This window comes from Triturus cristatus, chromosome 9 (assembly GCF_964204655.1).
Source record: "Triturus cristatus chromosome 9, aTriCri1.1, whole genome shotgun sequence".
NCBI classification, from domain to species: Eukaryota; Metazoa; Chordata; class Amphibia; order Caudata; family Salamandridae; genus Triturus; species Triturus cristatus.
This window is the reverse complement of record NC_140592.1, coordinates 1516249-1528998: the sequence shown is the minus strand read 5'-3', so window position 1 is coordinate 1528998 and position 12750 is coordinate 1516249. Positions and strand designations below refer to the sequence as shown.

The window sequence follows — 12750 nt, the reverse complement described above, 5'->3', positions numbered from 1 at the left end:
CTCCCCATTCTGTGCTCATTATTTCGTAGTGATTGGATTCTGGAGCAGGGAAACTGGCAAAACAAGTATTGCTGAGGATGATTCCCCTTTGTGTGGTCTGTGCTGTGGATTTCTGTCTTCATGCAGCAGCTGCCACCATGTCTGAATCCGGGGGGCTCTTCTTGATAAACAGCAAGGAACCCCTCAACGACAAACGTCCTCAGGACTCAGAAGGAAGGGAAAAAGCATTGTTCAAGCTCGGCTGGTATTTACTGACCGTGAAATACAAACCTTATAATTCACTCTATATCATCTACCAAGACTCACATCTTCCTTAGAATAAAAGATCAGTAGTTTATAACGGACAAATATAAAACACAGAAATGATCTGCAGCTTAACGAGAAGTTAATGAAATAAGTAGTTCCGGTGTAAAATGATTACATCAATTAAAGCATTTTAATAATTAGGTCTAGGTGAGACTAGAAAAAAACCTCCATGCAGTCAGTAAAACCTGGCAAATTGGGCATTTTTCACAATTAACCTTCATAATTTAAATGATCAGATTTCAATTTAAGTCCATGCCAAAGGGCTTATACAAAAAATTAAGCATAACTCCCTTCCTAGCCATAGTGAATCGGCATAATGGAAAGTGTATCCCTCAAAGAGAAGTACCAACCTCACCCGCACTCCGAGTCTGAACTAGGTTTCAGCTCTTGCTGCCAGACTGCTGTGATTAAGCCTTCATCTGGCACTAAACGTTACTTCCAATGGATATATGCTCCTGCAGATCCCGCTGCAGATCCTGCTACCGCAGATCCCGCTCCTGTAGATCCCACTCCTGCAGATCCGCCTGCTTCCACAGATCCCACTCCTGCAGATCCCAGAGATCCAGCTGTAGATCCTGCTCCTGTAGATCCCACTCCTGCAGATCCCGCTCCCGTAGATCCTGCTCCTGCAGATCCCGCTCCCTCCTGCAGATCCCGCTCCTGCAGATCCCGCCTGCTCCTACAGATCCTGCTCCTGTAGATCCCAGAGATCCCGCTGTAGATCCCGCTCCTGCAGATCCCGCTCCTGCAGATCCCGCTCCCTCCTGCAGATCCTGCTCCTGCAGATCCCCCTCCTGTAGATCCCGCTTCTGCAGATCCCGCTCCCTCCTGCAGAACCCGTTCCTGCAGATCCCAGAGATCCAGCTGTAGGTCCCGCTCCTGCAGATCCCGCTGCTGCAGATCCCGCTCCCTCCTGCAGATTCCACTCCTGCAGATCCTGCTCCTGCAGATCCTGATCCCACAGATCCTGCTACCGCCGATCCCACTCCTACAGATCCCGCTCCCGCAGATCCCGCTCCTGCAGATCCCTTCAATGAACCTCTCCAGTTTCCAGATTCACAGCTGTTGGTATGTCCCGGCGGCGCTGTGGCGGGTGAGCCACAGGTCAAAGGTTTGTGGTGACCTAGCCATTGGAAGTTCAGCCTTTGCAAACCTGCTGCTTCCTCCACTTCCAGAAGCGGTGGCGGAACCATGGGTTTGGAAGGGCCGGAGAACCAATGATGTAGAGCAGTTTCCTGCTCCCCCAAATCCCATAGGATTCCCAGTGTGTCTGAGTTACTGTCATTGGAACATTCTAACACCAACAAAGTTGCATCACAGAAGCCCAACTCCTGTAACTTTTGTTTAAAGTGAATGCATTTTTGTACTTTTTACATTTTACAATTCTCTCCTTTTAGAAGCACCGTGTCTGTTTCTTAAAGCTGATATGGGTTTGACCAAAGAAGAGCCTGTTCCAGTCTTCATTGATCATTTTGGTGCAGAAATTGGGGACGGCAGCACTGAGCCCACTCCAGGTAAGATTCTTAGATTTCTGACTTCCACAAATGCTGAATTCCAGCAGTGAGCAGCCTCTTGTCAGGGAATAAATTCTGCAGAAGCTTTCAGTTTCTTAGGTTCTTATGTAGGCTACTGCAGGTGGCTCTGTGGTGCCCACTGCCCTGGTGGTGCTCACTGCTCTGGTGGCGCTCCCTGCCCTGGTGGCGCTCCCTGCCCTGGTGGTGCCCACTGCCCTGCTGGCGCCCACGCCCCTGGTGGTGCCCGCCACCCTGGTGGTGCTCCCTGCCCTGGTGGCGCCCTCTACCCTGGTAGCGCCCACTGCCCTGGTGGCACTCACAGCCCTGTTGGCACCCACAGCCCTGGTGGCGCCCATTGCCCTGGTGGCGCCCATTGCCCTGGTGGCACCCACTGCCCTGCCCTGGTGGCGCCCACTGCCCTGGTAGTCCAGGCAGGCTCTGGACCTTCAGAGGAGCTGCCGAGGTGGCAGCTCGTTTGAAGGCAGTGAAGCTTTGGGGGTTGCGCCCCATGTTGGATGCAAAGGGTTGACAACATTTTTTAGTTTTCAAGAAATAACTCCAAAGCAGGACACAGCAAAGGAATCAATGACTCCCGACGTGAAGGAATCTTCCTCCTGCAGAAGGTGCTTTCGATCGAGCTCCCCATCTTGCCTTGCATGGAGTCCAGGGCAGCAAAACCCTGTGACGGTATCCTGCACAAAATACTGAGGCAGGATGACGGTCACTGACGGTCCTGCAACAGGCAGACTGTCAGCTCAGTGGTTTGCGATGGAGGAGTGAGCTAAGGTTCACTGCCACTGATCGAGCCCTTCTTATGGCTGACTAGAGAAGGTGACTGTAGGTTTGGGAGGTTGACTTCAGGTTTGGAAGGGGGAGGGGTGACTGCAGGTTTGGAGGGGAGAGGAGTGACCGCAGGTTTGGAGGGGAGAGGAGTGACTGCATGTTTGGAGGGGAGAGGAGTGACTGCAGGTTTGGAGGGGAGAGGAGTGACTGCAGGTTTGGAGGGGAGAGGAGTGACTGCAGGTTTGGAGGGGAGAGGAGTGACTGCAGGTTTGGAGGGGAGAGGAGTGATGCAGGTTTGGGAAGAGGGGTGACTGCAGGTTTGGAGGGGGAGGGCTGATTGCAGGTTTGGAGGGGAGAGGAGTGACTGCTGGTTTGGAGAGGAGAGGAGTGTCTGCAGGTTTGGAGGGGAGAGGAGTGACTTCAGGTTTGGAGGGGAGAGGAGTGATGCAGGTTTGGGGGGAGGCGTGACTGCAGGTATGGAGGGGGAGTGGTGACTGCAGGTTTGGAGGGGAGAGGAGTGACCTCAGGTTTGGAGGGGAGAGGAGTGATGCAGGTTTGGGGGGAGGGGTGACTGCAGGTTTGGAGGGGGAGGGCTGATTGCAGGTTTGGGAGAGGGGTGACTGCAGGTTTGGAGGGGGAGGGGTGACTGCAGGTTTGGAGGGGTGATTGCTGGTTTGGAGGGGTGACTGCAAGTTTGGGGGTAAGAGGGTCAGTGCTGCTTTATGGTGGTGCTTCTCCCCCTCCAAACTCCAGTGACACCCTTAGTTTTGTATACTGAGAGATTCTGTCTCATACTCTTCTTAATTGTTCATGTAATGCCTCATTTATTTGCCGGAGTTTTGGTTAACGTTACTGTGCATTTCTTGGCAACGAAAAGACCCTTAACAACTGAAATATCTGCTGTAAATAATGTTATTTGATAGACTTACAGTCATTCCAACACTTTATTCAATGATCTGTCTTGAGCGGTCTTCTGGGGGTGATCTGCGTAGGTTGTATCTTGTATGGTTCGGTCTACCCCCTGGTCGCTCTGCTACCGTGAGTCCTGTGCAGACTGCGGACATTTCTACACCCTGCCAGTAGAGCTGCGCCTACGGACCTGTGGTGTACACACATCTCTTTATCCAGCCACTCATTCCTCACACCACCCTCTGTTGGTCTTGTGAGGGGCATCATTGCTTCATTGACCTGCTGTCAGCACCTTACAGCGGCCTAGGTGATCCGTCTTCCCAAGAAATCCCCTCTTGTCGTTAACGTGAATTTGAGTGATGCGTAGTGTGAGATGGGATACATTATAACCTTACTTTACTGTTTTCAAATGACAGGATACGAGGTTGTCTCGTTCTCCATTAAAGGTGATGCTCCCGGCAGCAGGAGAGTCAGACGCAGCCGGAGTCCTGCAGGTGAGTAGGCGCTGCTCCACCTACTTCGCCTCCTTACCAAACTCCGTAGCGCCCACTGCTATTGTAGTTCCTTCTGTTTGCGAAGCATCGAAGCCGCAGTGCTGCTCTTAGGAGTGTTGTGTTCTCAGCATGCCCCTAAGACCACTACTAAACTCTGCTGAAGGTACCACGTGGTGGCCAGATACCTGGGACGAGTGGGGTTGGGAGGACTGAAAGAAGGAATACAAGAAGACGGACGCTGGCCAACAGAAAGGCAGGAGATCCCTCTGGTGTCAGAGCACGAGGGAAACCCTCTGCTCTCTTTAGAGCCCACGAGTAATTCAAGTGAAACCCACCAGAGCCAAGTGAAAGACAATGTTTGTCACATTTTCATGTTTTTTATTGTAGAAAACATTTTAAGAGGCTTTTGGTGTGCAAGGTCAATATACCAATATGGCAAAAAAGCCAACAGTGTGTAGAGAGACTGGAGAATTCCCACTGTGACAATCCCACTGTTGCCTCGCTCTCCACAGCTTGTATCGTTGTTCTCCTGATGAACAGCTGCTTCCTCTGTCTAGGTATGAATGTGTCCAAGACTGAAGACATCTAGGGGTCTTCACAGGAGTAAGGTATGAATGTGTCCAAGGCTGAAGAATTCAAGGGGGGCCTTCACGGGAGGCAGGTATGAATGTGTCCAAGGCTGTAGATTTCTAGGGGCCTTCACGAGAGGCAGGTATGAATGTGTCCAAGCCTGAAGACTTCTAGAGGCCTTCACGAGAGGCAGGTATGAATGTGTCCAAGGCTGAAGTCTTCTAGGGGCCTTCACAGGAGGCGGGTATGAATGTGTCCAAGACTGAAGACTTCTAGGGGCCTTCACGGGAGACAGGTATGAATGTGTCCAAGGCCGAAGCCTTCTAGGGGCCGTCACAGGAGGCAGGTATGAATGTGTCCAAGACTGAAGACTTCTAGGGCCCTTCGCAGAACGCATGTATGAATGTGTCTAAGGCTGAACACTTCTAGAGGCCTTCACGGGAGGCAGTTATGAATGTGTCCAAGGCCGAAGACTTCTAGGGGCCTTCACAAGAGGCAGGTATGAATGTGTCCAAGACTGAAGACTTCTATGGGCAGTCACAGGAGGCAGGTATGAAGGTGTCCAGGACTGAAGACTTCTAGGGGCCTTCACGGGAGGCAGGAATTAATGTGTCCAAGGCTGAAGACTTCTAGGGGCCTTCACGGGAAACAGGTATGACTGTGTCTAAGGCTGAAGACTTCTTCGGGCCTTCGCATGAGGCATGTATGAATGTGTCCAAGGCTGAAGACTTCTAGGGGCCTTCACGGGAGGCAGGAATGAATGTGTCCAAGGCTGAAGTCTTCTAGGGGCCTTCACAGGAGGCAGGTATGAATGTGTCCAAGACTGAAGACTTCTAGGGGCTTTCACGGGAGGCAAGTATGAATGTGTCCAAGGCTGAAGACTCCTAAGGGCCTTCGCGGGACGCAGGTATGAATGTGTCCAAGGCCGAAGACTTCTAGGGGGCCTTCGCGGGACGCATGTATGAATGTGTCCAAGGCTGAAGACTTCTAGAGGCCTTCACAGGAGGCAGGTATCGATGTGTCCAAGACTGAAGACTTCTGGGGACCTTCACAGGAGGCAGGTATGACTGTGTCTAAGGCTGAGACTCCTACGGGCCTTCGCATGAGGCAGGTATGAATGTTTCCAAGACTGAAGAATTCTAGGGGGCCTTCGCAGGAGGCAGGTATGAATGTGTCCAAGGCTGAAGACTCCTAAGGGCCTTCGCGGGAGGCAGATATGACTGTGTCTAAGGCTCAGACTCCTACGGGCCTTCGCATGCGGCATGTATGAATGTGTACAAAACTGAAGACTTTTAGAGGCCTTCACGGGAGGCAGGTATGAATGTGTCCATGGCCGAAGACTTCTATGGGCCGTCACAGAAGGCAGGTATGAAGGTGTCCAAGACTGAAGACTTCTAGGGGCCTTCAAGGGAGGCAGGAATGAATGTGTCCACTGCTGAAGACTTATAGGGGCATTTCGCGGGAGGCAGGTATGAATGTGTCCAAGGCCGAAGACTTCTAGGGGCCTTCACATGAGGCAGGTATGAATGTGTCCAAGACTGAAGACTTCCAGGGGTTCTTCGCGGGACGCAGGTATGAATGTGTCCAAGGCTGAACACTTCTAGGGGCCTTCACAGGAGGTAGGTATGAATGTGTCCAAGGCTGAAGACTTCTAGGGACCTTCACATGAGGCAGGTATGAATGTGTCCAAGACTGAAGACTTCTAGGGGCCTTCACGGGGAGGCTGAGACTGGTACATGGTCTTCAGCTCCTTTCCTTACTCACCAGTGCTTGATAACTTCCCTACGCAAGCCTTTGGTGCCTCCTTTCAACATTACACTACAGCCACCAGCTCAGTTGTTACCAGGACTTGCATCATTTCATGGGGTGCATGAGGATGTGGTCAGGAGACAGCAATGAGGAAGCGGCAGATGCTGATTATATAGAGGCCTTCTTCAGGGCTGAGGAGGACCAGGATTAGACAACATCTCCACATCAAATTAAAATAAACTTTGTGCCGCAGGATGACGCTGATAATGATGAAAATCACCCACATTATGCTGATCACAGACTCTCCCACTAGTTTCATTTCACTTCCACGCTGACAAAGCTATAAAAGTAGAGGTGATCTGCCCTATGACTCTCACGAGTCGGTTTTTTGTTGATTTCTTAACGTTCATCTGGAGCTTGGTTCAAAGCCCCACCTAGCTTTACCCTCTGCAAGGGAAAAGCCCAAAGTGTTGCATTCAACACTGGTAGTACAATCGCCTAACAAACCCCTTCAGCCGTCTGTCATCATTCCTTCCACAACCAACTATGCCAGCACCTACCGTGTCGCAGCCACTTTCAGCCTCTCCAAGGCCTAATGTTCATGCACAAATACAGGTTTCATGATCAAACAAAATCCCCCAAACCACTCTGCTGACCTTATATATGTGGCAGTTATCTTAAATGGCAACTCATGTGACATTTCCTGTCAATATTATTTGAATCCGTGAGATGGAAACAACATTTTGCTGACATATGCAAATTCAGCTCATTATGTGGCAAATGTAGTAAATCTATATTTACAGGTAAACGCTGCAGCTGCAGAAATTCCTAAATCTACGTAGAATCACCATTGCCCATTGTTTTGTTAACAATTTATTTAAAAAAAGTAAACAAAGCCCAGGCATTCCAATTCCAATCCGTGCCCCTGGTTACCTGCACTTTGAAGGATCTTTTCAAGATAACTGCTCCAAATAATGGCGACTACTTATAGCATACTCCTATAGCGGCACCTCGTTCATTATGTCGCTAGAATCCCTCGAAGGCCATCTTGGATCCTATGAGATCTGTAATACAGCCTCTCTTTTTATATTGTCAGTCAAAAGTACTTAATTTGGTTAATTAAAACCATAAAAGCATTTTATACACAAAATTAAAATTGATAACATATTGATTAGCAGCAAAGATGTTTACACAAGTTCTAACATTAAAAAATCAGGGACAAACAATCTAAAATATGACGTAGAAAACCATGATGCATTAAAATCAATTAATATAAACTAGATCATAAGAATCCATCTCAATGTTTTCCCCCATATTCTATAAAATTAATTGTCAGCAAAGATATTACACTAATTATAAGTCTTAAATGATTCAGGAGAGACAATCTAAAATATGGCATCATAAAAATCCTTAGTTCATTAAATCCAAATAATATAATCAAGATCATAAAAATCGCTCTTATTTTTTGTTCTTTTTTCTGACTGCTGCGATAAGAAAACCTGCTATGCTAAAAATCTTTCAGACATTAGACAGCAACTGTAAATACATAAGTGCTGGTTTTACTTGTAAAAAGCCTTTATCTTTTAGGATTGGGAGAATAAAACGCTTCCCAATGTGCAAAAAGTGCTCACAAAAGAAAATAAAGTGTATTGTGTCCTGCACAGAAAAGTTGTCACATGAGCATACACCCAAGTCCTCCACCTTTCTCCATCCCGGAGGGTCAGCAAGGAAAAAATGTAGCTGATTTAACCTAAATCTTGTCAGAAGGATGCGGTGGTTAGGGTTAGATACCACAATCAGATATGGTTCAATTGCAGGAGACGTTTTTAATAATTGGTGAGCACGTACAGTTGGTTTTATCAACTCCCTTTCTTCTCTCTCCATGAAATCCATATATAAATAGGAGTGCTTTACCCACGGCAGGTCACCCTTTACTAATTTATCTGGCGCGTTAAATAACTCTGGCCGGCCCAGTTTCACCGCCAACCTTTTAACATGGCTCAACCAAGGGATGCGGCTAACTTGATCTAGGGCCAGACAATCGCTTAATACTTCACGGTTTAGTTCTAGTTTGGGGTTTAACCAAGTTGTGATCCATTTCAAGAGAGGTGCTAATACAATTTGGTCCTCAACAAAGTCGATCCCAAGCTCTTGGTGGATTATATATGTTGGTGTGGATTGTGGCACCGATAGTAAATTTCTTAAAAATTTGTTCTCAACAACTTGAATTTCACTTGCCTCTCTAAAACCCCATATATCCGCACCATAGGTTGCAATGGAGATGCATTTTGCTCCATATATTTTTAGGGGGGCTTGCATTGGTTTTGCCCCTATCCTACGTGCGAAAGCTAAAACTGCGGATGTGGATCTGGCCAGGACATTCCTCTTTGCGTGTAATTGCGGAGTCCATGTGCCTCGTTCATCAAATAGAACGCCCAGATAAGGGAAAGTGGTAACCCTGGTAATCACGTTGCCCTCGCAGTGAAGTGTTTTGACCCTTTTAGGCTTAGAGCCAATTATCATTGTGTGCGATTTTGAAAAATTGACACTTAAATCCAGGAATTTCATAAATGTGGCAAAAGAGTTTAAAAGAAGTTGTAAACCAACCGCCGTTCTTGCTAGAAGTGCGGCATCATCCGTGTATAGGAGTGCCGGGATCAATCGTGCCCCCACACGCGGGATGTCTTTGCTGGCTTGCCCTAAAACTTGCTCCAGGTTATTAATATAAAGAGTAAAGAGTAAGGGGGCCAGAATACACCCCTGCCTTACACCATTTGCGATACATATTCTCTGGGTGCAGTTCCCCCTTTGGTCGTACCTCACAGTGGCAGTCAGGTCCCTATGCAGATCGGCAAGGAAATGAACAATATTTTTATCTACACCTAACTTGAGAAGCATCAGCCTTAGTTTTGACCTATTCACTCGGTCAAAGGCCGAGGAAAGGTCCATAAACGCCAGATAGAGTGTTCCCTTCTTGGCAATGGTGTACTTCCCAATTAATAGGTGCAGATTGAGGCACTGATCAATGGGGCCTCTTCCTTTCCTGAATCCGTATTGCAGGACTGAAAGAGTATTGGATTCAGTTAACCAAGCTGTCAGTTTACCACGTATCACCCTTCCAAGTATCTTAATTGCAGAGTCAATGAGCGATATTGGTCTATAACAGCTTGCGTCCCCTCTATTGCCCTTTCTAAAAATTGGGACAATCACTGACTCTGACCATGAACTAGGGAGTCCTATTTTACAAGCAGTGTTAAAAACGTGAGCCAATATCTTAGACCAAAACATTATATCAAACTGAAAAAGGTCGGCTGGGACACCGTCTGGTCCAGGGGCTTTATTGACAGTCATTTGAGCTATGCCCTCCGCTACTTCTAACTCCGTAAACATCAAAGTATATGCTTTTACTTCAAAGGTGATACCTGAAGGTCCTCGGTCACCATACATAGTTTTTTAATGGTTATACCAGTCTTGCTCCTGTATATTGCAATCTAGGGGAGAGACATTAGATTCTTGAAAAACAGGTTTGTTAACAATGTCCCAAAATTTGGCGCTGTTTTTAATAACGTCAATAGACAGTAGGTCATTCCATGCCTCATGTTTAATCTCATTTTTACGTTTATTTATTGCCAATTTATATGTTTTCCTTATAGCTGCTAAGGCACACTTATCTTGTGGTTTATACTTTAAGGACACTAACAGCTTTCGATGAGCAACTGAACAATTGTGGTCAAACCATCTCTCCCCTTTATTTTGGTGTTCCCTATGCAGGCATTTAAGGTCAGAAGCCACCCGGGTGCAGATTTTAGTATATGCCATGAGGACCTCCCTGTCCCTCGAGTTGACATCTAAACAGAGGGTCATCTCTCTTCCAACAGTATGTGACAGATTCGCCTGAAAGTCCCCCGGTACTATTGAGCACCATTTGAGTCTACGGGCCTGATCTATAGGACGAATATTCAGGGTGCAAGCCGGTCTATCAGGTTTTCAAGTTATCTTAAAACCACCCGCCAGTGTCAAGCTAATAGGATTGTAATCACTATACACTGACCACTTGATGGTATAATCCATCACCCAAGAGGTCAGAGCTACACTAATAAAAATATAGTCAATAATGGAGTGCGCACCTCTGCCTTTAAAGGAGTGGGTGTCCTCGCCCTCTTGCCTTATATTGGGTTAAAATAAATCACAATCCGCCAAGATGCTATCCAAAAAACCACCCTGTGGTGTGTGTTCGAAGTGCGTCTCTGAATAATTGTCAGGACCCAGGCTGTCCGAGACATAACAATTTAAGCAACAACGATGTATGTTAAAATCACCTAAAATAATAACCGAATAATAAGTAGTTTGTTTCTTACTATAAGAAATAAGGAAAGTGTTCAGACTGACCAGATGTTCATTTATAGTAATTTTGTCAAATGAGTTATAAACATTAACAATGAGCAGGTTTGGAGCATTTAAGAAGGTGATCTGTACCACCAAACAATTCAATGAACCTGAATCCAATTTACAATGGTTACCTGCAACTTTTAGAGAGATCAAAGTCAAAAGACCACTCTTTGCCCTACCTATAACGGAGGCATTAGCTGGCTCCGTGTAGATGGTGTAACCATCCAACCAGAAATTGTTCTCAGTAGCCCAGGTTTCTTGTAGCCCTATCATATCAAACTCGCTTAGGAAATCTTTCCACCTGGCATCATCAGACTTGTTTTTAAGACCTGCTATATTCCAGCGTAAAATCTTTGTGCATTGTCCTGGGTTGCCCGTTGCCCCCTGGGTAGATTCACTCCGACAGCTCATATTATTGGCTCCAGCCCCATTGTACCCTTCAGAACAAGGAGCTAGTCAATCATTACTATCCAGCTGGCTAAGGGGGGCAAATCTGTTTGATGTCACGAGCCTCAGGTGGATAGAAGAAACCCAGTGGTAAAACTGTGATCCCTCCCCTGGCCCTATCAGAGCTCCCATGAAGGACCCACCCTACCACATCTGTCCGATCAAAATTGATCACTATGCAGTCACCATCCTTTGTTTTGTGGCCGTTTCCCACCCAACCTACCCGCCTTGCCATTATTATATGTGTAGATGCACTTAAGCCTCCCTCCGAAGCCCTGCTACACCAAAACATAACTTTGCGGATGAGCTCTTCAGTTGTCTCAGTGCTATTACTTTTGAGAGGGGGTACCCCTACTAAGACCGCCACTAGAGGAGAAGCCTCCGGGGGCAAATTCAACACTATTTGTTTAGCGGATGCTTCTGAAATTGAGGAATTAGGCCCTACAAGGGGTAATATATCGGGCTTCCGTTTCGTGGGACTCACAGCTCCTTTAGCGATATCGCCCATTTGGCTACTACATGCATCAGTTCTAATAGTAGGTCCCATGGGTGTCGGTATGGTGTCATTGTCGGTGGTCGTAATGCGTGATGTTAATTGGCTCCTGACTTCCTCAACTCTGCCTGTTTTATTTCCCACAACATTTATTGTATGGGCCTGACTCCCACCCACACTGAAAGCATCAAGTTTGGACTCTATTTTACTTAACCTATCCATCACACGGTCCAAACTGGATTTAACACACTTAAATAAATCCTCTTTTAATGAATCAACAAGCTTGTCAATATGTAAAAGAACCGGGTCCAAATCTACATTAGCCAAATTAGGAGAAAACAGTCTCTCCATGGGCCGTTGGTCAGCGCACACCTTCCGTATTGGTAGCTTCCTTATAGCGGGCCTGTTTTAAAAAAAAATTTCCTCCTTTTCTTTACAGAGGCTATAGCCCCGTCTCTTAGCAGTTCCGTGCTCCCCTTATGCTCCGGTTGGCTATTGGGGCCAGATAGGGAAGCAGACTCATTGTCTCTAATGGTGTTGATTGTAGACCCAGCTATGTTTTGGCTTCGGTCAGTATCTAAGCTTATGACATCCTCGATGACAGTTTCAGCTGTTCTATCAATCCCCAGCCCCAACTGAGCCTCCACGTCCTGGATCTCGTTAGTTATAGCCCCCACAGCAGTTGTCAAATACGAAATAATGGAGGCACAATTACGTGGGATCTTTGCCTTGGATTTAATGGATACGGCAGAACAGAGGTCTTTTCGCTTACCCATTCCGATGTCCTGGCGATAGAGGGATGGCCCGGTCCGGTCTCAGCCGATCGCGGCTGAGACCGGACCGGTCTAAGGGGAGGGATCACAGTTTTACCACTGGGTTTCTTCTATCCACCTGATTTGGGCACAAGGGCTAGAGACAGTAGGGGGCTACTAAGACATAGGGCAGGAATAGGAGCATATAGATCTACTCCCCAATTCATGTATAATGCTATCCAGTTTCCAAGGCTAAATATCAAGGCTCTAACCCGAGGCTACTCAGCAGAGAATACCACCACAGATAATAGAACCATAGAGTGTAGGACTCACCTTTGTGTGTG

The 12750-nt window shown here is 47.2% G+C and overlaps 1 protein-coding gene across 1 annotated transcript in view; it reads left to right on the top strand.

The window, feature by feature from the left end:
- LOC146797213 (uncharacterized) overlaps nucleotides 1–12750 on the top strand; it is a 118958-nt gene that overhangs the window by 53978 nt on the left and 52230 nt on the right. The window contains exons 4-5 of the mRNA XM_085624171.1: nucleotides 1704–1820; nucleotides 3929–4006. Coding sequence (XP_085480297.1) covers nucleotides 1704–1820; nucleotides 3929–4006 — 195 coding nt within the window. The remainder of the gene's footprint in view (nucleotides 1–1703; nucleotides 1821–3928; nucleotides 4007–12750) is intronic.